Source organism: Myripristis murdjan, chromosome 8 (assembly GCF_902150065.1).
Source record: "Myripristis murdjan chromosome 8, fMyrMur1.1, whole genome shotgun sequence".
Lineage (NCBI taxonomy): Eukaryota > Metazoa > Chordata > Actinopteri > Holocentriformes > Holocentridae > Myripristis > Myripristis murdjan.
This window is the reverse complement of record NC_043987.1, coordinates 6,739,666-6,764,326: the sequence shown is the minus strand read 5'-3', so window position 1 is coordinate 6,764,326 and position 24,661 is coordinate 6,739,666. Positions and strand designations below refer to the sequence as shown.

The 24,661-nt window shown below is 41.1% G+C and overlaps 1 protein-coding gene across 3 annotated transcripts in view; it reads right to left on the bottom strand.

The window, feature by feature from the left end:
• Window positions 1-16,625: 16,625 nt before the first annotated feature.
• The window catches only part of LOC115364113 (myocardin-related transcription factor A-like), a 64,847-nt gene continuing 56,811 nt past the window's right edge, over window positions 16,626-24,661 (bottom strand). For all 3 annotated transcript variants that reach the window (XM_030058542.1, XM_030058541.1, XM_030058543.1), the window contains 5 exons: window positions 23,409-23,525; window positions 21,882-22,031; window positions 21,386-21,484; window positions 21,113-21,161; window positions 16,626-20,943 (listed from right to left, as the gene is read on the bottom strand). In XM_030058542.1, coding sequence (XP_029914402.1) covers window positions 20,357-20,943; window positions 21,113-21,161; window positions 21,386-21,484; window positions 21,882-22,031; window positions 23,409-23,525 — 1,002 coding nt within the window. In that variant the 3' untranslated portion in view covers window positions 16,626-20,356. The remainder of the gene's footprint in view (window positions 20,944-21,112; window positions 21,162-21,385; window positions 21,485-21,881; window positions 22,032-23,408; window positions 23,526-24,661) is intronic.

Sequence of the window (24,661 nt, the reverse complement as noted above, 5' to 3'; positions counted from 1 at the left end):
AGTATTTCCATGTGCCATCAACTTTTGTGGTTACCTCTCAGGGACGTGCCTGAAATCCTTCAAAGTTTTGTGCAGTAATGACAAAGAGCTCAACACAGTTCCCCAACTCCTGTTCATTATACTCATCCTGTTTCTCTCTTTTTTTCCCTCCTTACATGCTTTGTCCACTCCCTATTATTCCTGTCCACATTCACCCTTACCTCCTCCTCTCCCCTCCTACCTCTTTGTCCCCCTTCCCTCCTCTGTTGTCCTGCTTCTTCTGATTTGGAGGCCTCCTGTTCCAGCTGAAAGAAGGCAGGTCAGGCAGCAACACCTGCAACAGAGTCATAGATCATACAACTCTGACCTGTCATGACAGATAGGGAGAAGCGAATACAGCCATTCTAACCAGAGTACACTGGAGAGAGAGGGAGCCGGAGGCAGGCTCATCTAAATAATATAGTAAAGTTTGGGTTGCTCCTAGTTTTTGTAAACTTAAAGTTGCACCAGGCAAGATTTTTTTTGTTGTTGTTTTTTTTCTTAAATAAAAATACTTCTGTCTTGTCAGCGTAAATCCTAATTCTCTACTACGGCACCAACAGCAAAGAATGTTGCTTCTAGTCTAGACACTGTAGCTCTGCCCTATTTGTGCACATAATTATTATTATCATGATTATTGTCATTATTTTTATGCAGGCTCTATTCTGATCCACTCTGGATGGTACAAAAGGCTTGGACTACATCTATGCCTCACCAAGGTGCAAATTTTTAAACAGGCAAATCATGTATTTTTTCAGCATTACTCAAAAATAACCATCAAAAACTCAGTACTTACTTTCAAGCTTAACATGGGCACCAGCCATGGATGCAGGCATTTTCCTAGTATAGCTTTTTATGATGCTTATTCCTTTCATTTTATGCCTAATACCTGAAAGAGAGATGGTAAATTTTGAATGCCTGTAATCTGCTTGTCATAATTTTTGCATTTGACTGGCAGAGTAATTTTTCATTTAAAAAAAAATCACATTAGTAAGCAAGGACTTACAATTACTTAAATGTGTTGGTGGCAGTAAAAGACGTTTAGGTCTGAGCTGTGATCAGTTTGCTGAGATCATTTTACATGACGTATGGGTATTAAAGTGCTCCAGATTCTAACAGTTAACTAATGCTGCCTTTTGTTTCTTCCAGTGTGCAAAATTGCCCAGTGAAACCTTATGGTGTAAGGGGTGAAGCTCTAAATATACACATTTACTGTGCTGGAAGAATACACAGGCATGAAGCAGGCCAGGAGCGAGACAAACAGTCGTGCACGCATACTTGCATACCCAAGTGGATACAGACAGTAGATAAAGGTGAGTGTACTGACTACACAGACATAAGATGGACAGAAACACAGGTAGATGGACGTGTTGAGATCAAACAAATATGTAAACCTGACAGAGATGCTGAGAAGGAAAACTGCACATCATAGGAAACAGAGGAGACTCTGGATGTGGAGATTTCTCGCTCCCAGTCTCTCTCTGTCCTTCTCTGTCCTGCGCTCTCTTTCACTCTGGCAAGGGTTCAGTAGTTTTGCTGAGCTGAGGAGGAAAGAGAAGTATGGAAGCTGTCAAGGGCCATATGATGCTGCCTCTGCAGTTTACAGAGGGAGGGAGAGATTGATGGAGAGGACACGGAGGCATAAAGAGCTGTGAATCTCCTACAGAGGACTCTGCAGGTAGACATAAAACCACACAAGCACTGGTGAAACCCGTGTCTCTCTCTCTCTCTCTCTCTCTCTCTCTCTCACACACACACACACACACACACACACACACACACACAGAGAGAGAGAGAGAGAGAGAGAGATGCACGTATTAAAGGGATAGTTTAACTTTTTAAAAATCTATATGGAAGTCGATTTCATGAATTTGCTATCATTTGTTTTCTTCACTGAACAAAAATAACGACTTCATCCAGAGAACTTTTAGTACTCTGGAGAAAGTAAGTGGGCAAATAATGTTGTGGTTAGCTTCTTCTTTTCCTCCATTATACACCTTTTGGAGCTGTAAAAATTCTGCCACACATCATCAAACTCAGCTTTTTTTATTTAACATTTGATTGATTGAATCAATGCATTTGACACTGATTACAATTTAATTATGATTTATTTTTTTTTTATTTTTTTTTTTTAATGTTTGCTGGGGGGAAGTCCATCTCAACAGTTAGCATTTGGAGCATCCAGCCAGTATCCAGCACTCAGTAACAATGACAAGAAGATAGCACCACTACGGTCCTAAACAACAGTTAGAGGAAAAGTGAAATAATATCACATTTTTCAAATGGGTGAACTATCCCTTTAATTTTGTACACAATCTGTGTGTGGTTGTTTTTAGTTCAGCACCTAAAAATGACATCTGATTGATGTCTGCTTTTGATGTCCAGTTCCATTCTTTGTACCTGTACTGTCTGTGTGTGTGTGTGTGTGTGTGTGTGTGTGTGTGTGCGTGTGTGTGGTAGTAAAGGTCAGTACTGTCTCCATCATTTGACTGACCTAGATTCAAAAAAGGCCCTGTGTGTGTATGTGCATGTGTATGTGCATGCCTGTGTGTGTGTGGGTGGCCTGCCACTGTCTCTTTATAATCTCCCTGCTAGCATTTAGTCGCATAAGTAAGAGAACAGTCAGGCACTCAGTTTGCAAGGCGCCTGACCTACATTGGCTGCTCACAGTGTGCTTAAGTAGACACATAAACACACACTTACTGTATCTTCCTGCAAAATGCCTGGCTTCAAGGGTGTGTATGAGTGCATGTCTGCTTACAGTCTGCTTAAACACACACACACACACACACACACACACACACACACACACACACACACACAAACACACACAGCAAGGCTCAACAGTTTAGTAATGACGGTAGTTTCAGAGAAATGCTGCTGTCACATTAAGGCAAGGATTAGATGCTTCTTAAGCTTCTCTCACCAGGCTGCCTCTCTCCAGGTGGTTAACAGGAAAGGTATAATCTCCACACATACACACACACACACGTACACAGAGAGAGAGAGGGTGAGAGAGAGAGAGAGAGAGAGAGAGAGAGAGAGAGAGAATCACAGGCAAACAAAGAATTTCGGGCACGCAGACATGATGACACAAACATGCACACACGTGCAGAAAAAGGCGCACGGATACACAAAACTGCAAAAGTGCGCACGCAAACAAGCAGACGGACACACATTAATCCATGCATAAGTATGCATGCAAATGCAAACCCACACACAGACGTGCACGCGTCCACACGTGCTAAGACACACACACGCTCCCCTCATTGTGAGCTTTGGCAGTCTATTTGCAGCAGTCTGGCAGCAGTAATTAGAGGTGCGACAGTCAGACAGGTAGAGGTGATGATAATGGGCCACTGCTATTTCTGTTCTCGTTCCTTCCCATTCTCTCTCTCTCATTCTCCATCTCCCCCTCTCTCTCTCCATCCTTCTGTCTCTCTTTTCTCAATTTTCTTCTTCTCTCCTTGCCATCTTAACAGTATTGTCTAACACTGCTCTCCGGTCCAGGTGGAATTGAAATGTTCCTACACACACACACACGCTCAAACTCTATCTCTAGCTTTCCTCCTACCCCCTCTTTCTTAATTCCCCGTCCTGCATCCCCTCACACCTTATCTCTCGCTGTTTCTCATTTCAAAACTGCCTTCTCTTTGTTCCCCCGCTCGTTGGATTGACATGATGTCAGCGTTTACCTCAGCAGCTACACTGTGTTCTTCAGAGTCTACTCCATCCTGCTGCAGAGGGGAATGCCATTATTGTGCATTGGCATACCTGCGTGCGTGGACACATTTGTATTACTTCACTTGTGTGGACGCTGGCATGACAACAGAGTCACAAAGCAGATGGAGCTGCAGGTTCAGGGAGCTTTTTCCCCAATTTTGAGTTTTAATTTGAATGAAAACCACAATATTTCTCAGCACAGAATCAGCATCCTGGATAAACAACAATATGTTCTGGCCATCACTTCTAAATGTTTCAACTTTGTTTCAGAGGACTCACATTTTTCTATTGGTTTGTGTTGTGTTGAAGGAGCACTAAGTACTACAGTAAACATGCACCTCACTGACCATTACCACAGCATGGTGAAGACGTCAGCTGAAGCCGCAAAATAGATTTAATATTATATTATATTGTGTTCCAGATTGGTGGTTGCAATCAGGAAGGCAGTATAGATTCTGAAACAATTCAATGTGAAATATAATCTGTCCAAGAGGAAAAGATCTTTGTGTGGCCAGATTAGGTCTGGAATATTCCCTCTCCATACTGAAACAGGGTGGGCTCTGGTGAGGAGGACAGTCTTTGTTACTTATGTGGTTTCACTGAAACTCAGAGTGAAATTCATTTTGTGTTGTATTTCCCAGATTATCATGATTTATGAGGTTTATGTAATAAAGCTGGTGTAAATGAAATTATGCTCATGTACAGATACATTAGTGTGGTTGTTTGAGCATAAAAATGTTTGTTTGCAGACTTTATTGAGAAAGCATGGGCTAAAAGAAAGATGGCATTGTATAGATGAGCCCCCGCCTGGATGTGATATTTACTATTATTATTATTTCAGCTGGTGTTTAGTGGTAGTCGTTTTATTTTGATTAAGAGGACATGTAGGCACAGTATCAGATAGTATATATTGAAATATGTTTATTGTAAATCAGGAAGGTTTTTGTTGTGTGTGGTGATGGTACTGAACGTTGAAACTGAACTGTTTTGTTGTATCGGTGTCTTGTAATCCCATGTGGAATGGGGCCACTGGTGTGTCAAGACATGAAATGAAAATCACTCATTCATTCACTCATGCATTCAGTCATGTACCTTTGACTTTTTTCTATGAACCTGACTTATTTTAATACAGTTCTTATTTCTTTGCTGTGATGATGAGGAGAGTTTCACGCCCATCTAAGTGTTGGAAATGCTCATAATGAATGGGATTTTCATTTCTGTTCCCCAGGCCACCTATCTACTCCATATTGATTTTAACCCCTAAACTTAACATAAACAAAATTTAAACTTTAAAATCCAAGCTCTAACCTTAAATTAGCCTCTTAAAGAAGTGAGGGCTAGCAAAATGTTAATGTTAATTTCCATGTGGCAGTGCCTGATGCCCGGGACTGGGTGGCAGAGACTGTCAGACTTGATCCATCCTTATGGAATACATTTTCATAATAATGTATAACTATAAACAGAGCTACACTGATATATAATTAATAACTAATGCAAGTGTAAATAAAAACTAAAAAAAATATTTAAATGTAGATATATATGTGTATATATGTATAATAAATATATATGTGGATAGATAGAGCGATAGAGAGACACTAGAATACAAACATAATAAACATACAATATCAACATAGGATAACAGTCTATATAGTCATGCATGGAGGTAAATAGAGACATAGAGGAAAGCATGTGTGTGTCTATACGTTTCTTATGGTTTGTGCTGTCAATGTATTTTGCCCGTACACCTGCAGGCATGCTTTACATGTTTGTATGTGTGGCTGATGGGCAATGTCTGCTGTTTTTTTTTTTTTGGTTTTTTTATTTATTTATTTATTTTTTTTTTTTATCTGTGCTTATCTCTGTGTGCAGCTGGAGCTGAAATATGCCACTTGTATATGTGTGTGTGTGTTTGTGTGTGTGTGTGTGTGTGTGTCAGTATGAACATTTCATCACAGCAGGTCTCCATCAGAGCGGTCCAGATTTAGCATATTATCTGTCATCCATAGCGAAGCCGGTTTGACCTCAAGGATCTTACCAAGAATACATGAAGTATATTACTCTCTCTTCTCCATCCAGCCTCACATCCCACAGTCACTCCCTTCTTCTTCCTCTTCCTCTTCCTCTTCCTCTTCCTCCACATCTGTATTCCTCCAGCTTCCGACACATTTTATCGCAATGGGAAGGTATTCTTCACCCCCTTTGCTAACCGTGATTCAATTTCACCCTCTCATCCGCCGTGGAGATGTCATGCTTTTTAATCTGGAATAACATGAGTGCTGTGAGGGAGGAACATCAGAGCTGTCACTGTCACGTCTTGTCAAAACTTCCATCAGCTCCTTTCTGTGTGTGCACGCAGGCCTAACTGGCTGCTTGTTGGCTTGTCTGTCACGTTTCTTTTCTTAAGAGTAAAGTAACAATCCGTAGCGTTTCATCCTGATGTTGGTTTTGCCATTGTGTGGTATCAATTTCTGCTGCCAGTTGATACCGCACAATAGTGATTCAGTCTGTATCTTCCCCAAGCTATTAACTGCCATCCAGTGAAAGCCATGTATCTCCAGAGTGTCAGCTTCTCAGAAAAGAAGAAAAACAGCCCTGCTTTTAGTCAAGTCACTTTATTTGTATAGCACCTTTAAAATCAACAGGAGTTGACCCAAAGTGCTTTACAAACATGGCAGAGGGTCTAAAAATATTCAAATGTGCAAGATTAAGAGAGTAATTCAAAGAAGTAATACATTTTTGCTTGACGACTGCATTTTTCAGTTTATCGGATTCATTTTGAGAAGATTTCATCACCCCAAGGGCTGTAGAACTTTTTTTAACACATAGATGAGCAGATCGGTCCTCAAATTATGTGAAACCCTAAAATTCACAGAAACTGGAGATGCAGGATTGAGCAGATTTTCACTTTTTTTTTTTTTTTTTTAACATGAATGGGAATAAATGGAGATCAATTAGTCTTGACTTGCAAACAACCAAAGAACATTCTGTGCACAAAGACCAAGAAATATTTTGGATGGACAAATATGATCCCGACTGTTGACAGGGTGTTCTTGCCATGGGTTAGCATTTGTTTGTGTGTGTGAGCATATTTGCATACATGCTTTTCTCTGTGCATGTTTGCAAACACTGACATACTTGTGCATCACTTGCAGACTCCCCACTGTTGTGCTGAGATGCATCAAAGCATCAGCAGAATAACTTTGGGCTCCCTGTTGGCAAAACTCTCCCTCGCCCCATCCCACTGTTACTGGATTTAGATGTGTGTGTGTGTGTGTGTGTGTGTGTGTGTGTGTGTTGAGCCCTAATCTTGCTTTGCTTCGCTCCTGACTCATGCCAAGAGGTCTGGAGAAAATCGTGTTAGAGAAAGTGGGATAACTGGACTTTGCAGAGTAGAAGGTCCCAGTTTGATAGGCTCTGAGTTTGAAGAACACTTCTCACACACACACACACACACACACACACATAAATACATACAGGGGAAGTACTGTTTGTTTGTTTTTCTGACTGGGTAGAAAAATGCTACATGCTTAATCCTACATTTTTTAGTCTATGAGGTGTTTACTGTTCCTAGTACTGTACTCTAGTTAGAAATATGACATGTAATGGTGTGTGTATCCATAGAAACTGAATGAGTAGAACCGGCGTGGGCCTTTGGTCCAAATCAGAGAATTCCGGGTGATTCAACTCGCCAAGGCAACAGAGATGAATGTTCAGCAAAAGAGTTTATGTTGAGAGAACTGATGCATGCTTAACGGAAACATGTTCTGTTTTCATAAGAAAACGAATATAAGAATTGTGAAAATAACCTAATAGCTCTTAATTTTGATACACACGTAAAAAAAAAAAAAAATATATATATATATATTGATTTTGGGAGATGAGTCTTACCTGGTTGGTTGTTGGTGGTTTTGCCAGAAAGTTATTCAGTAAGTTTATTCGCAACATCACAGCTAATTAGTTCTCAACTTAGCTCACATCTAACTAGCTAATGTTAACATTAGTATGAGATGAGGCCATGACTTAGTGTCCAATAATTTTTAAATAACTTCAGCACGCAGATGATTTTAGTTCGTTTCCTGCGTTAACTTTGACTTCGCTCATTGCGGTAGCTGTGAGCTGCGCACACCGAGACCTCCAACATATGGTCAGGTGCTTGTTTTGTCACAGTGAAAGTTTTGATAAAAATGTTCAGACATACTCAGTGGCGGTTCTGCCTATGTTGCTGCCCTAGGTGAAAGTACTGCCTTACGCCCTTCCATGTTACTACTCCTACTCCTACGATTTCCCAGACGGTAACGGACGCTAACAGCGCCCCTCCAGCCACTAGAGGCGCCCCTCCCAGAGCCAAAGATTGATTTGCTGTGTAACCAAGGCCAACGGCAGGTCAACCTTTTCAATTTCTACAGAATGTGTTTACCTACAGATTCTGGTGAAGGTGATCTTTTACATAGGAAGAGGAGATTACAGTATAGACCTACTCACAGCAGCCATTTTGACATGAAACAGCAGGTAAACGCAGGCTTTACTGGTGACATTAATGAAGGTTCAGCTCCATTTAAGTGCAGCGGAGTGTTTCCAGTGAGCCAGCATGAACAACAGCAGGACCCAGGAGACCTAAATGGAACTGAACCTTCATTAAAATCATCAATTTACCCGCTATTTCATGTCAAAACGACTGCTGTGCCGAGGGTCTATTAGCTGCTAAATGTTTACCAAAAACCTTGACGGTCATTTTTCAAAACGTGGTCTCACTTGAAACTTGTCTGTCACTATCCACACATAAAACACTCAGTGTTGACTGTGGCTGATAAAGAATTACAAAACCTGCCGGTGTAAGAGTAACAGAGCCACATCTGTGTGCCTGTTCGTGTGCATATGAATTTACACGAGGGCCAGTGCAGCGGATGTGCAGAAATCTCGCCGGCACTGTGTTTTGTTTTGTTTTCCCCCGGCTGCTGGAAGGCAGAGCAAATGTGCACACGAGAGAGAGGGAGAGAGAGAGAGAGAGAGAGAGAGAGAGAGAGAGAGAGAGAGAGATCACACAGGATGGAGACATGAGGAAGAGCTCTTGTCATTGTGCAGTGATGTGCACCGTACTGTAAGTCAAAACAGTTACATCACTTTACAGCAACAGCCTGTGGAACATCCTGCAAACCTACACACACATACACACACACACACACACACTCTCTCTCTGTCTTTCGCACGCATACATACACACACACAGAGACACACAGACACAACCCACATATAACTGGGGGCTGCTGAATTCTCTTTTGTGGTCAGTAGAAACAGATGAGAGATGAGAAACAGGGACAGACAGGGACAGATGGGAGAGGTGAAAGTGATGGAAAAAAACTCATCATTAGGACCTTTTTACCACAATCTTGTACAATCTGCTACTGTGGGATATTTATCCAACAGATTGTTTCAGCCAACCAATACATTTTTTAAGTTTGGGAGGAGTGTTCATTGCAGTGATTCTAAGTATTTCATTGATGCTGGCAGCCCTCAGCTGTGCCTCATACCTCCAGTAGCAGCATCACTATCATATAATCACACTAATGGTTAACCTCTGGGCTATTATTTCTGCAACATTTACTTTTAACCTTTTCAACTCTGCCTGTCCCAACAGTGGGTTTGTCTTCACCAATTGCATGCTGTGCAGCTGAGCTTCTTTCAAACCCACAGATTATTTTAAATTCAAGTGGAGATTGCAGTTGTTCCACAGATACCAAACATGTCCTGCTGAATTATAGGGAAATGTGTAGAAAATATGTACATATTTTATATTTGATGTAATGCTACAGCCATAAAACAATGGTGTTTTGGGTTTGAATATTTCACTCAATTTAAGTGTGATTTAGCTTCACTGAAAAGTCCGAACCAGCAGATATAGAATATATTTGTGATGTTATACAATATTGGGGATTTTATTTCCAAACTTTGAATCTATTTAAGGTGAAATTCAAGGGAAAATCAGAGTTCTATCAAAGTTCTATCTGTCTATATGTTAATCAAAATGTATCAGCTATTGTGGTGTCACAATCATTGACTGTAACTCCATGAATGTGTTTTTCCTTTTTAACACAAACTGAACACTGACATGTCTTCAGTACTTCCACTCTTTTAGTTGATCTGAGATCTGATAGTGCAGCTCCATTTTCATTCTAAAATTTGAGAAAAACAAAACTGTACATAACAGCCTGAGCTAGGTAAAGCACTACAATTTCCAGGGCACTTTACACCACCGCTGTGTTCGACCGAGCAGCAGGCTTTCTGGGATAAAGGTGATGCTGTATTGCTGTGTTGTGTCGAACTGCACAGAATTTCTCAGATTCTCCAAGAGTGAAGACTAACAGGAAATGTCTTCCATGCCAGACAGCCATGCAGGGTGTTGGGATAATATCGACAGTGTAATACTGATTACATTTGAGGCCATGAATCATGGTTGAGGGGGCGGGGATTTAAAGCTTCAGCATGCACTGTGTGCTGCTTGTAAATAGGAACCCAAGAAGCAAGAAGCATTAGTTTAACCTTGCAGTGGTCAGCGCTGTGGCACGGCAACATTACAAATGATATAAGCTGCAAAATATTTCTCACCAGTCATCAACAGTGTAGAGCTAGTCTAACCTTCTGGTACTGGTGTTGGTAGAAGAGGCTGACATTTTCTTGGGATTCCTGTGGGATTCCTGCGAGATTGGAGTTAGTTTCATTATTCATCACATTACTGGGACGGGACAAGAAAAAAAGCCGACGGGAGATGGCAGGATGGGAATCATAATAACAACAGATCAGTTTTTACTAATATTACTAATAACTATTCGGTTAACTATTCTGTTTTCTTTATCTGAGCATAATGCTAGTCATTCTGTTGTTTTATATTCTCTCCAGTCTGCTCAGGTGGCTGGTTGCAGCCACCAGACGGCAGTATGACGTGTCTGGATTGACCACCATAAAAGTGTGAGCCAACCTACTGGCCAAATCATATGAATAAAAAAAAGAGCACCATATAAGCTAAGAAAGGGAGTCAAGAACATGAAATCAAAATCATCACATCATCACACAGATGACTACCCCCCTTGTTCAGAAATTCATATTTCAATTGTTCGTCTATGATAGAAAGCAAGGATTTAAAGGTATACTATGTAAAATTGCATTGAAGTGAGGACAACACTCAACCAACAAAAATAACCACAAAGGCATAAAGAGAAAATGATGTTTGATGGTTTTCATCATCTCAACGATGATGAGGACCCTTTAGACTCAACTGACAAGACCAAATTAAGCATGGAATTGGATGGTTGGGTCTACATGGCTCTCGTCATCAGCCTGTCTTACTTATAAGTTACATGCTTGTTTTTTGTTAGTTGAGTCTAAACTGCCCTTACTTGAATCAACCCTCAGTTTTGTTTAGTGCACCTTTAATACAAATGAGTCCTCCACACTTCTAAAGTAGCCAATTTGTGAAATGTTGAAGTCAGAGTTGCCCAAGCCTGATAAATTAGCCTGAACTTTTGCTAAGCCCTGTGGGCGAACAAGCCAACATGTCCTGTCTGGAAACTAAAGTTCTCAAAGTTTCACGACAGCCACAAACTTCCCACAATACTCCTCACTCAACTCCGTTCTGACCATGTTCATGTTCCATTCAACAACAGTGGAAAGGGAGTTCAAGCTCTCAGCTTTGCCTCTGTATATTTCATGCACAGATCCACAATCCATTGCCTCCAGAAGCTTGTTTCCTGACTCTTGAGAGAATGTGTCATTAGAGTTTCTTGCTCTCTCAGTGTAAGCGGCTACAGGCTGTCACACAGCGCACAGCTAGCTATGTAATTTAAGTCAAGACAACTGTTCAAGAATCTCAAGCTTGGATGTCAATTCTGTGAACCTTGGAGTGGGTGGAGAGATTCACCTGTCAGTGCACAGGGGAGGAATGTAGAGAAGAGGAGGTTATGTAAGGGCTGGGTGTGTTCTGTTCAAATCCCAAAGCCACGCTGCCACACCACTCATGATGTATTGTTTTGGAGGTGTTTGATATACATACTACCAGCAGGTAATTTGTTATTTTTTGACAGGGGTGATGGCCCAATGGGAGCACCACCCTGCTCCCACACCACCAACCAACATACTTGAATTGATTTTTAGGGGCATTTAATAAACTCTGAAATAATTACTACACCACATTCTCAAATAAACAGTTGTAGCACAAAGATTTGTTTCATCTGAAGAAATAACAAGTGAGCACTGGTGCTGCTCCACTCCCAGGCAGGCAGCAGTGCATCTCTATGATCCTCCTGCTCTTCTGCAACTGCATGTTGCTACTTGTCACTTTGGTCATGAAGATGACACTACTCTGTAGCGTATACAGGCTACAATATAGTGTAAAATTTATAGTATATAGTTTAGAGAATTTCATAATAAAACGAAACTGACAGAAGGGCAGCACTGAGAGAAAATGGCGTAATTATAAATCCATTTGCTACTTCAGCACCACGGACAGCTCCATGGATTTATCAATACACAGCGAAGCCATGCACAGGGCCATAGATGCGAACTTGCAGAAACCTCAGTCAGATAAAGGATCAATGAGTCAGCTAGAGTAGACTCACATATTCAATTAAACAAACACCCCCCGCACCCCCACCCCACACCTCCTCCACTCATTACCCTTGAAATGGGCTACCGCCTGCTTCTGAGTACTGCAGATTTGTATTAAAGCTGATCACATCTTGTGTCAGAGCCATTTAGGATACCTAAAATTGAAACATTGAAGTAAGGCAAACTGTTTCATATAGAGGAGAAAGTGGTTGTATATTTGTTATCCTGTATTTATGTACGTTTTCTATATGACTATGATCCTGATGAAAGCTTGAAAAATCCCTTCTTAACCTTAGTGGATCCATTAAGCCAAATCATGCACTCTTTGTTTATTAGTCTCTTAGTTATGGTATGCATGCCAATATATTGATTTATGTGCTGTTTATTGTGCAGAATGAATCATCCATTTGTCCGTCTATCCATCTACCCACTCCACCACACAATGAATGGTTAAATGACTTCTTGTGTTTAAATGTGCATTCACTATCAAGGACCACACCATCAGCAAGAGACATTTAACTGATTTATTGATGAGATTATGGAAGGAAGTAGGAAGTAGAGAAAAAGAGAGAGGAGCAAGCAAAGAATAAAGAAATAGGGCAAGAGAGTGGGGCGCAGAATACAAGGGCGAAAGATTAGGAGAGGGTTATGTGGGTATTTATAGGAATGCAGGATTAGGTGCAGCTGAGGTGATGATCCTGCTCCTGAAACTCTGCTAGAAAACTTCAACATCAGTTTAGAGTCTCTATGGTCCAGTCATCCTTACATTACTTACTTAGGCAATAATAATCAATTCAATTTACATCACATATCATATGTAGAATATACAGTCTTTTTTCAACACAACAGCAACACTATCAAGAAGAAAGCAACATGGAACGAGTGTGAAATGCTGCGATAACATGACATGAAAGCAGCAGGCGTCATTTTCAGTGGCAGCCAGTGATATAAAGCCGCAAACAAAAAAAAACAAAAAAAAAAAAACAGGCTGTAACAACAGAGAAAAAGAGTTCACTTCAAAGTGTCAGCCAATCAGCTGTAAACAAAGCTCTTCACCCTTTAACCCTCCTCTGTTGTGCTCTCTCTCTCTCCAAAGGCCCAATCTTCAAAGCCTCACTTCCTACTGCTGAAAAATGGATGAAATGAATGAAACGAATCCAGTGTTGACCAACTTAATTTGTGGCGCACAAGCTGATCATGACACAACAGTGCACTTGTTGGAAACAAAAGGTGACAAAAGGTGCTTTCTGTGCATTTTGTAGTATTATCCCCTGACATGTATCTTAAAAAACAAAAGAACTGTTCTGATCATGCGGCACGTCAGCTGCATTGTAGAAGGCGCTATCGAAAAGTTTGTGGCTGCTGATAAAAATGGCTTATTGTTATCAACGCAGCGTCTGAAACATTCTCAGCCACTGATGATAGCGATCATACAGCTTTACTTCAGCCTGTGGGAGATAAGAAGCCTATGCTTGATACAGATCGGCTGTAATCAACAATAGAGAAAAGCTGAATGGATCACTTGTTGAATCAGGGTACCGCAGGACTTGGCAGCTCTGCACGGCTCAGGCTGCACTACACTCGGGCCCTTGAAACATTCGGATCACAGTGGGTGCTGTTGGGAGCCTCTGGGTGTGCAGTGAGACAGCACGAAAGTGGACAGGCTGACGACTGGAGAGTGTGTGACTGAATCCCTGAATGTGGGTGTGAAAAATGAATGAGTAACACTCTCCACTCCTTCAACAACTATTGTTGAGGTGCCTTGAATGAGGCGCCTCAGAAGACTGTGCACCGGGCAGCTCCCAGGAGTGACTGTGTGTAAATGTGTAGATGTGAGACAGGGTGCTGCTGGGAAAGAGGATGCATGCTCAGCTGATTTTGCACGACCCAGAATCCTACAGGAAAGCATAAAGTGGGTCAGAATAACCCCTAATGAAATTATTGTTGTTCTTCACAGTCACCGTGTCCTGTTTCATCTTTATCTTCAACTTATTGAGCCAAATTAAGAATTTGATCATTCACAAATCATGACTCAGTCGTGATCATTTTTTTTCCTCTGAAGATTTACAGAGAAAAAAGAAAAAAAGTCAGTGATGTTTTTAAAATAAAAGGACAATCTGTGCTGACAGTCTATTTATTGATTAACAATTTTTTCATTTATTTTAATTCATTCATTCATTCATTCATTCATTCATTCATTCCACTTTCCAATCTATCAATCAGTTACTCCATTGTTAGTTACTACCATATCTAACAGTGGTACAGCAGCCATAAGGAGCAACACTTAGCTGTCATATGAAATTTGTGCCAGTAGTTTAGGATTAGGGTATTAGTATTAGAATATAATTATAAATCCCTCTGTATGCCAAGTGTATTTTCTGAGGAATGGTCTTATCAGATGATTAAGTGTTTTTTCTAGGGCTAGTGATACCAAAATATACATTTTTTTTTTTCAAAACCCATAAACAAGATTAAGAAATTGTCAGTGGTTAAGGCTGCAAAGAAGATTTTTGAGGAATATATGGAACATGAAAAAATGCAATGTTTTTATTTTATGTTTTTATTTTTAACACTAGCAAATATGATCATTTCCACACCGGCACTTGAAACAGATGTCTCCGGTTTGGTAAATTTGATGAACCTGATGAGTATTTTCTAGCCACTCATCTGCTTTTCAAGGAAAATCAAGCCATTTAGAGGCTTTCAGATTTACAATCTGCTCCATTATCAGTCAGTCTTGATTGTGTAATAATGTAGATGTGGGAGCTGTTTATGCACACACACACACACACACACACACACGCGCGCGCGCGCGCGCGCGCGCGCATACACACACACACACACAGTGGATTGTTCTGGCCTTCAGTGGGAGGCCTGTGATGCCCACTGTGGAATAGATTTTAGCCTGGCATCCTCTGCTCCCCTCCATTAGTCTGTAAACAGTTATCAGCCAATCACCTGCCTCCCCTAGTGTGCCCACCAATATCCGGATCGCTCAAGGATGTGTGTGTATGTGTGTGTTTATTCATATATGGAAGCGTGTTTTTATCCATTCGTGTGTGTGTGTGTGTGTGTGTGTGTGTGTGTGTGTGTGTCTCCCTTGAGCTGTGACCCAACAGTTATCTAGTTCTCCGCCCTCCTGTGACTCACTTTTCATGGCACGACAGATCTATCATCCTCCTGCTCACTGCACATTTTAACCACCCAAAGTGTGTGTGTGTGTTTGTGTGTGCAGGCTTGCACTGATGTGAGTTGCATGTGTGTCTTATTTGTGGCTCAGCTGCTTCCATTTATTGCATGCAAAGGTGTGTGTGCATGCATGATTGCCCTGATGAGAGCTCTCTTGCATTTGTGTTCACTTATGTTCATGTTAGTTTCCTTCTGTGAGATTTTTTGGGTGCTTGCCTACTCTCTTATGCTTTGATATGTTTTTGTTTTGTGTCTTTGGAGATGGGGCGCAAGGATATGTGTGTGTGTGTGTGCATGTGTGTATGTGTGTGTGCACGCAACATACAAATGTGTAGGGCTTTGTAGCTCAATGCCATAAATTTAGTTTGTATATCAAAGAAGGTCAGAGTAAGATCAAACCAACAAAGATCTAACGGACAAATAACAGTGTCCTAGTTTTCTTATATCAAAGCTGCCTCTTTGAACCATGCTAGCCTATGTTCACATTAGCGTCTTAGAGGTTGCTCCACATAAGCTATATGCTGCAATTTCCATACAACACTGAATGACTAATCCAAATATGAAAAACATAAATGAAAAAATGTCCTTTAAAAGTGGAGTTAAAAGTGTGTTTTGCAATTACCTGGAGAAATCCAGGAGAAAATAGCTCTAATTAGAGAACACATGTGCCCTGCAGAGTTTAATTACCAATGCATGTTCACAATATGCATTCTGCCTCTATTATCTCCCGTGTCTATGGGGTAAATTTATACAGGGATGCTGCTAAGGTAGGCAGATTACGCCTCTTCAGCGAGTTACCAAGCACGGCAGCTCTCTTTCATTAACTGCATCTTTCTGCCTCCCTCACGCTGTGTTCAGCTGTAGGTAAGTCACGTGTGAGCGAGAGGTTAAGGAGGAGTATCACAGGACGTTATGTAAGGCAACGCCTCTGGGGCCACAGGACATGAAAGCAAAGACAGTGGAAGAGACGGAGGGGCAAACCAATAAATCATCCCCACTTTGTAGCTGAACGTACCAAAAAATGTTCCACATATGCTTGTTTGTAAAAATCCAAATAATTGCAATCAAACTTAGACTACACCAGTCACTTATTATTATTTTTTTTAATAAATCCCCTTTGTTTTTTCGGGAAAAAACCAAACACTTTACATTAAAATTGCGCATAGAGCTCAAACAAGTTTTCACATAAAGTGGCTCAGTAACCAATGATACAGCAGGAAAAAAAAAAAAAAAAAAACAAGACTTAGGAAAATATATAACCGTCTGAAAGCGTTTTAAAGTTTGACTTGAGGTGTGTTTCATTCATCATGCCAGGCACTTGAAAAGCCTCGAAAGTGCAAGAAGGACCCACATGTGAGGTAGGAGAATCAAGCACACCTCAACTTTTCTCTACCATTTGAAGTCATTTCATGAGCATTTTTTTTTTTTTTTATCCTAAACTTTTTAGGTAATGGCTGAGTGGTCACTGTACATCCCCGTAATCCATAATGTGTACCATAAAAACAAAACAAAACAAAACAAAAAAAAAAAATCCTCATGGAAAATAAGACCTTTGATTGACTAAGTATCCTGCAAGAAAAAAAAAAAATATTGCAATTTCAATTGGTGTATTTGGTATTTGAGATGCTTTTCGAGATGATACAAAGCTAACTTGCTCACTTGACATGGACAGCACGTTTATCAAAGGGCTTATTTTCCAAAGGGTCAGTGTGTTCCTTTTAACCAGCCGGACCACTGTAAGTATAAAGTCAGAAAATCAAGGCAATTGTACAGGATAAATAATAAAGCCAAAAGTTCACCCAATGTCTTTAAATACCACAGTGTATGATATACGGTATAGTCTGCCACAGAAAAGGATATTGGAAATTTTTTGGGTTGCTTTCTGTCGTGCCATTTTGCATCCCTGTCATCAATCGCCTTCGGTGAATGGGATGCAAATAGGCACGTAGCAGGAAGCTGCAGGGTAACGGGTTAAAACTGAGCAGACACACTGTAAACGGACAATTCATTTTTGTATCCTGATCCGTTGAAAATATGCAGCAAAGTTGTTTTTAACGCTGTTTTGAAGTTGGATACGATCACATAGCCCTCTGGAGGATATTAGAAGTCCAGGCAAATAAGTGCAAATCTCTCCGAAGTCATCACAACAATCATAATGAAAAAAACTTACAGCAGCATGATGCAGTATGTGGTGACGAGCAGAAAATCAAGACAATGAAAATTCAAGCAAGTGAGTGGTGCAAAAATTAATGGGTGTGTGTTTGCAGCAACATATAAGTCTCTAGGGTTCCTAAAAAGGGGTTTTGGATTCAGATTACAGACATTTTGTCGGAAATACAATTTGTCACAGTTCACAGAAACTTGTGCTACCAGAGTGTTCCATTGCCTGAAATGGAAAAAAAAAGTAGCAGTAAAATCAAAAGTACATAATCACATACATTTTCAGTGTCTATACTGATATATTACAGCACTGCAAAATCTCACAGGGGGAAAGGATTTAAATTAAGTTTCTTTTCCCCATTGGCAAAGGTACTGATACAGTACAGCACAGTAAAATCACAATAACACAAATATAATCCTTATGAACAGGACGTTTTATCCCAATACACTGACAAGCGTCTGTGAAGCAGTTTCCCTCTTCTGTGTGCATGGTGTGTGTGGATGTGTGTGACAGAGGGAATAAGTTTCAAAACAAACCGCAGTTTTCAATACCAAATGATTTTCCAAATGGCTTAAATAAACCTGTTGCTTTGATGCAGAAACATAAAGCGCTGTGAAAGTGAGCTTGGAGTACGCCTGAAGCCCTGAACGGACGGTAAGCAGCAAGGTTTCGCACAGTGGCCAGTTGTGTGGGTACACAATTTTCTCCGCTTCTCAAGAGGTGCAACGTGAAAACCGTAATCGTTTAGCAGATGTCGCCATAGATCACCTCCACTGATTGGACAGCAACCCACGAATGCCGAATGTTGAAATGCATCACTGGCAAAATTCTGCTCGCCGCCCCGCTCCAATTCAAAGCGAATGGCACATTTGCAATGCAGCCATCGTCTGTTCAGGCCTTAAAACTATAGTAACGTAATGACTGGATACTGCTGTTCTGTTCACATTCCCAAGATGTAATAACTGTTCAAAAAAGGAAGATATTCCCTCATGAAATATAAATACGCTACAAAATCATATCATGACTTGCATAATGTACATCCATGTAATGTAGCAATACTGCATCATAAATTAAGACCATGAGTTCCACGACATGTTGAAATATGTCCAAACATTACACATTTCGTTATGCATATGAACATGCATAAATTATGCAAAAAGTAAAATAATTTTCATTCAACTTTCTCCACATGATTGCGCCTGGAAGCTCTGTAAATCTTCAGTAACTAAGCGCGGAAAATGACCACAGCAAAACATCTCGAAACCACTTCGTCCCCCAAGTGCTCTTTCACTCACAATGTTGACTGTGACACTGTGTAGCTTTGTGTGCCATTTTAAATTAGGGAACTAAACAAAAGAGCAGTTAGCTCTGGAGTTTAAAAGACTGAAATACTTAAAAAGTTGATGCTCAGTCACTGCAGGGTCTTGTCTAATTTTAACTCAGGCTCCTTCTGCAGCCCTCCACTACTCAGCCTGAGCTGTTTTCACTGGACTGCAACACCGAAGCCGCCGAGGGAGAATCCTCACCCAACCTTCGAGGAGTAACACTGATTTTGCCAGCTGTGTAATTTTTTCACGCACTAATATGCATCAGAATACACAGCCCAAGTATCAGTCCAAATCCTTCAGTAAGTTTTCTGCCTGTGATTGAGCTTCTCTGGCACAATGGAGCTAATTGCTTGATTCTAGAAATTCATGTAAAATATGCTTGTGATGCCGCTGTATTTGATTAGTAATAAACTACCACACAAAACACCACCGTTAATGAAGAGAATATAAAATAATGAGTAAGATTACACATATTCTTAAGGCTAAAATTATATATACAGCATATAATTAAGGCTAAATTCCTTCAACAGCAGTGATTAGGGCATATCATTTCAGTTTTATCATTGCAAAGTATCACAAGTAAGTTTTAGTGCTGTAACCTGCACAAGAATAAAACTTAAAGTCCAAAACAAGGACAGCTAAGAAGCAAAAACAAAAACAAAAACAAAAAAAAAACACTGTCACCAATGTGACAAAAATCTATAAAGAGAAGCAGTGAGATCCATTAGATTAAGTGGCAAGCTGTTACTTTTATGAAAGTTAATTTGTGTGTTCAAACTGTCAATCAGACTTTCCACAAACTGTCTCTACACTATAACCAACTATGCTGCTAAAACTGATGTGAAGATATAACTGTCTTTCACTTTTGGTTATTAGGTTTGCTATATTCTTTACCTCAAGAGGTTAATTATTGATTATCATTATATACAAATGCAGCTAAGAATGGGTTTGCAGTCTTATTATTGATATACCCTTCTGCTGTTCAAAGGTGACGATTATGCAGGAAACATGATTTCTCTAGAAGGACAGCAACAAATAGGCCTAAATGGCTCAGTTAATAGTGCCTTGTCAACTTCTGAATCCAAATCCACAAAACCCCAAATAATGTTACAACTCATGCTAGATGAATGGATACAGGACCTGCCTCGCATGTCTATCTAAATGAGTAATAAAGATCAAAGTGCCCTTAGGTTCAACATACCAGTGAGTGAGAAAATACAGTCAGAGTACTTCATAATCAAACATCAGCCTCAAATAGAGATTTCTGTGCACGTGTGAGCGTGCATGTAAGTGCAAAGCAAAGTGTGTTATGTAGGATGCGCTTTAAGGCTGCCCTAGGCTATAGGCAGGAATCCCAGTGTATCTGCAGGTCAGAACTGTCCAGGAAGTCAGTGGAAAAGACACTGGGGGGTGTTTGGGGGCCCAGTGGGGCCAAGGCAGGTGTCTCCTCACTTGCCCCCTCGCCCATGCTGAGGTCCAACCAGTCCATACTGTCCAGCCCCTGCTCCCCAAAACCCAGGCCTCCAGGAGGATCAGCCGCTGTGTAGCCCAGCTCGTAGGTATCCATGGGAGAAGAGGGGTGGTCCAGGATGCTGGGGGTGCTCAGCATTTGGCTGTGGAGGTCATCAATCAAAGTCAGCGGGCCGCCAGGCTCCACCCCCAGCAGTGGCTTCCCGGTGGTGCTTTCCAAGAAGTCCTCCAGGCGTCCGCTCTCTGTGTTGCTGGGCTGTTGTCTTGCCTCTGTGGTCGAGGCTGGGGTCTGTGGTTTGCCCAGCACTGAGGGTGCAGCCTGCGGGGCGTCTATGTTAGGCTGGGTAGGAGGTGATAGTACCAGCTGGAGTGGGGAAGGAGGAGGGGAGGGAGCAGGGGAGCTGGGATTTAGATGGTCCAGGTGGGGATCTGGTGCTGGTTTGAAGTTGGAGATTTCTGAGAGGAAAACAAGACATTTAAATTTTAGTCACAGGATTAAAACAATTATTCTCATGACTATTATTACAGCGCTATCAATGTAAAATGATAAAGGTTAATGAATAAATTTCAGAAATCAGGTTCTATATAGCACAGAACAGAAGAGAACAGTTGTATTGTCTCTTACCTCCAGTCTGAAAAATAATGTCAAAGATGTCATCCATATGCTCAGTGTCCTGGGGCAGACAGAGAACAACACAGAGCAGTAAGAACCCTGAGTCCTGGACTAAGCCCATGCTTTACTCATTCACACTGCATCATACAGTATTATATTGCACAATATGTGACAAAGTATGTGCAGTTTTTTCACAAATATGTAATGTGATGATGGAATGTGACATAATACAAATGATTTTGACACAGTGACATGACAGAGGTCATGGAATGCTGTGCACCCCACCTTGTCACCAGGTGATGAGGTGGCTGTTTTGATGGAAGCTGGAGACAGAGGACTGAATAAAGCATTGTGGTCCAAACCAGGACACACCTCCTCCTGGGGCTGAGGACAGGAGAGTAAAACTGTAGTTGGTTCTTCTGATAAACTTAATTTTCATATCTAAACACACTTATGGGAGACACTTTCATTGTGAGAGATGAGCCCTGCAGTTTAGTGTCTCTGCAGCCCTAATACAAAAGTATACTGTACAGTATATGTTTTTTAAAACCACATAACTAAAAACTGACTAATTTGATCACTTTTACAAGTTGTATATGAGGCCTACACATATAGACAGACTCAATCACAATGTAAGCTGGGACAGGCAAACAACATTTTCTATCTACAGTTACATTTTTATCATGTGATACATCCAAATCCTAATCTTGTTGTAATATGATTGGATCATAACAATTCAAACAGACTTTAAGTGTAACCATGACATCTGTGGACTGCTTACAGTTTGATAAGAAGGTGACAAAGCGTCCTTTCCAGTGCGAGTGGTCTCCTGCTCCTGGAAGAAAGGCTGCAGATTGGGTGGTGCTGAAAAAGACTGAGTGACCCCCTGCTGGGATTGGTCAGTAGACACCTGAAGTCCCGCCTTCTGTGCCTTCAATAAATCCCAAACGAGAGGAAATATAAGTACTCATTACAGCGAACAGAATTCAGAGGTGGCAGCTCTAGCTGCAGTACAAAATCAGTTAGGGGACATCTGAAATTAGCAATAGAGCACTTTCCCGACCATAGAATTTATTTATTTTTTAACTGAGCACACATTTTCATTTTCAGCAGCGTCCTACTTCATATTCATAGTTACTGACGCACCTGCCCTGTACAGCCACAGTCATCAAATATTGGCCAGAAATGCTCCAGTAGTTACTGAGTTATACTCTTTACCAAGTTTTCCCACTAAATCTGGGAACTGGCAACCTTCCAGTAACAAGTTCACTTCTGCCACCCCTGAACTGACAGCATCAAAGGAGGGATAAACACTCAGGTGACAAAGAAAGATGGCTTACAACAGCGATTCATGTAATTAGTGCACAGTGCTCTATAAGGTCTACTCTCTAAACCAAAAAGTTAGATATTTCAAGGCAGGCTTTGCCCAAAAGGCCATTTGCTTTGGCACACCTGCACTCGATAAGAGATACTGTACATCTCAATTAGCCGAGATGCGATGGAGTCTTTGTTCCCCCTCTGTTAACAACATAAATCATAGTAATGGAGGATGTCGTCAGAGTAATTAGCAAAGCAATAATAATCAGCATCAGAATACATTAGGCTACTCAGACACTCTTATCAAGGATTGCTGTCAGTGTCTTACACAGCATACATCATTAATTTCCACCGTTATTGGACTCACTGGAGCAGTTCTCATCGACTCTTGTCTTTATCCTTTTCTTTATGGAACATTAACAGACTGTTCTGTTAGTGCCATCGTGCCAGGATGAGAGCCTCCTTGGCTGGTGAGAACTTAGTTTGTGTTGAGGATGAAGTTTGTGATGGGGATACATGAAATGTGTACAAGAGAAGTTTAAAACTTGTTTGTATAAAGTCTTACCAGGCTTTTCTCACAGACATGGATTAAGCCTAACACCTGCTGCTCAGCAGCTATCTCTGATTGACAGAAATGTCCTATCCAGAAATGTCTTTCACTATCTGACACGTCAGCAGGATGATTCAAAAAGTGCTGGATGGATGTACGGTTCATGAAACCTGGTGGGAGGGTTGCTCACGGGCCAGGAAAGTGATTAACTTTTTGGGTCAATTAGCCTCAAGGGAGAGTAATAACCGGTGCGGCTTAGCACAAATGGAGCCAGAGTTTCCAAAGGCACATAACATCACAAAACCTGGTCCAGGATGACACAGTGTGCCCTCTCATTTTCATTTATTTCATAATGCTGTATTTTCTGCTTTTACTGTGTCATCCAAGCCTTGTGCTGACATTTGAGATGTGTTTACAAAATTAGACGATTGTTAAACTCACCTTTCTGTTTTGTTGTTTTAAAAGTCCCATTTGTATTCTCCGTTTGGACTGGTTGTCGACATTGGCCGGCTGTGGAGGGGATTGCCCGGGGAGCTTGGCTGGATTAGACTGTAATCTCTATTGGCAGTGGAAATTGAAAAAAATGAGACAGTCTGTTGGTAGACTGACAAATAATTAAAAGTAAAGCACATAAGAAAAATTGCCTTTTGTCCTTTTGTCATTTACTTTTTGTGCCTTTTGTCATTTACATGCTACAGTATATACTGGAAAAATGAAGTTATACATTAATGCCATCCAAAGCCAGATGATGCAGTTGAAAACTCAAAGTTGTGCTAGTCAAGTTTCTGAGTAATGGTGCCATTATAACCTTGAAAACTGTCAGCATGGAAGAAAAGTTTGCCAGACCTGGTGGTATTGTAGCAGCTGTGTTTTGAAAGCAAGAAGCAGCCACATCTACATATTCTTTTCAGGACATTAAAATTTGTTTAGAATTTGATTTCAGTGAAAATAGCATGTGCATGCAGTGCAGTTTAGCAGCTGACTTGAAAGACCTGAGGCCTGTATCATGAAGCAAGCTCAGTTTCCCTGGATTGCTCCGATCGAGATCATGGTGATCAGGGATAACCGGTATCACGACGCTGGTTATCAACTCGCTCACTCGATCCAGGTTTTTTTTAAAGATTATTTTTTTGGCATTTCTGCTTTATTTGACAGTCACAGTAAAGATAGACAGGGGAGAGAGAGGGGATGACGTGCAGCAAAGGACCTGAGGTTGGATTCGAACCCCGGTCACTGTGATAGGGACTAAGCCCTGGTTCATGGTGCACGCTCTTAACCGGTGAGCCACCAGGGCGCCCACTCGATCCAGGTTTGCCTCACCGAGAGCCGTGAACGCGCACGTATAAGGGGCGGGTTCTGAGGCAGCAGACCAATCACAAACATGAGCGACAAGGAAAAACACACAGTGTGTTTCACGGCGGAGGAGCAGCGTATTATAGTGGAAAAGTATGAGGAGGAAAAACAAAATTTACAAACTAAATCGAATACCGTGGCTGCCGCCAAGAGAAGGCAGAATGCTTGGCAACGAACTGCCGACTGCATAAATGCGCAAGTTACACATCAACGGCTCAAGTAGTCCACATCTGACGCTGAAACCTATGAACTCACTGCACTGCACAGATGTGTTGCGTGTATGACAGGTATAGCTGAATTCCTCCAGGTGTGACCCCTCAGGGGTTAAAAGAATGTGGGGA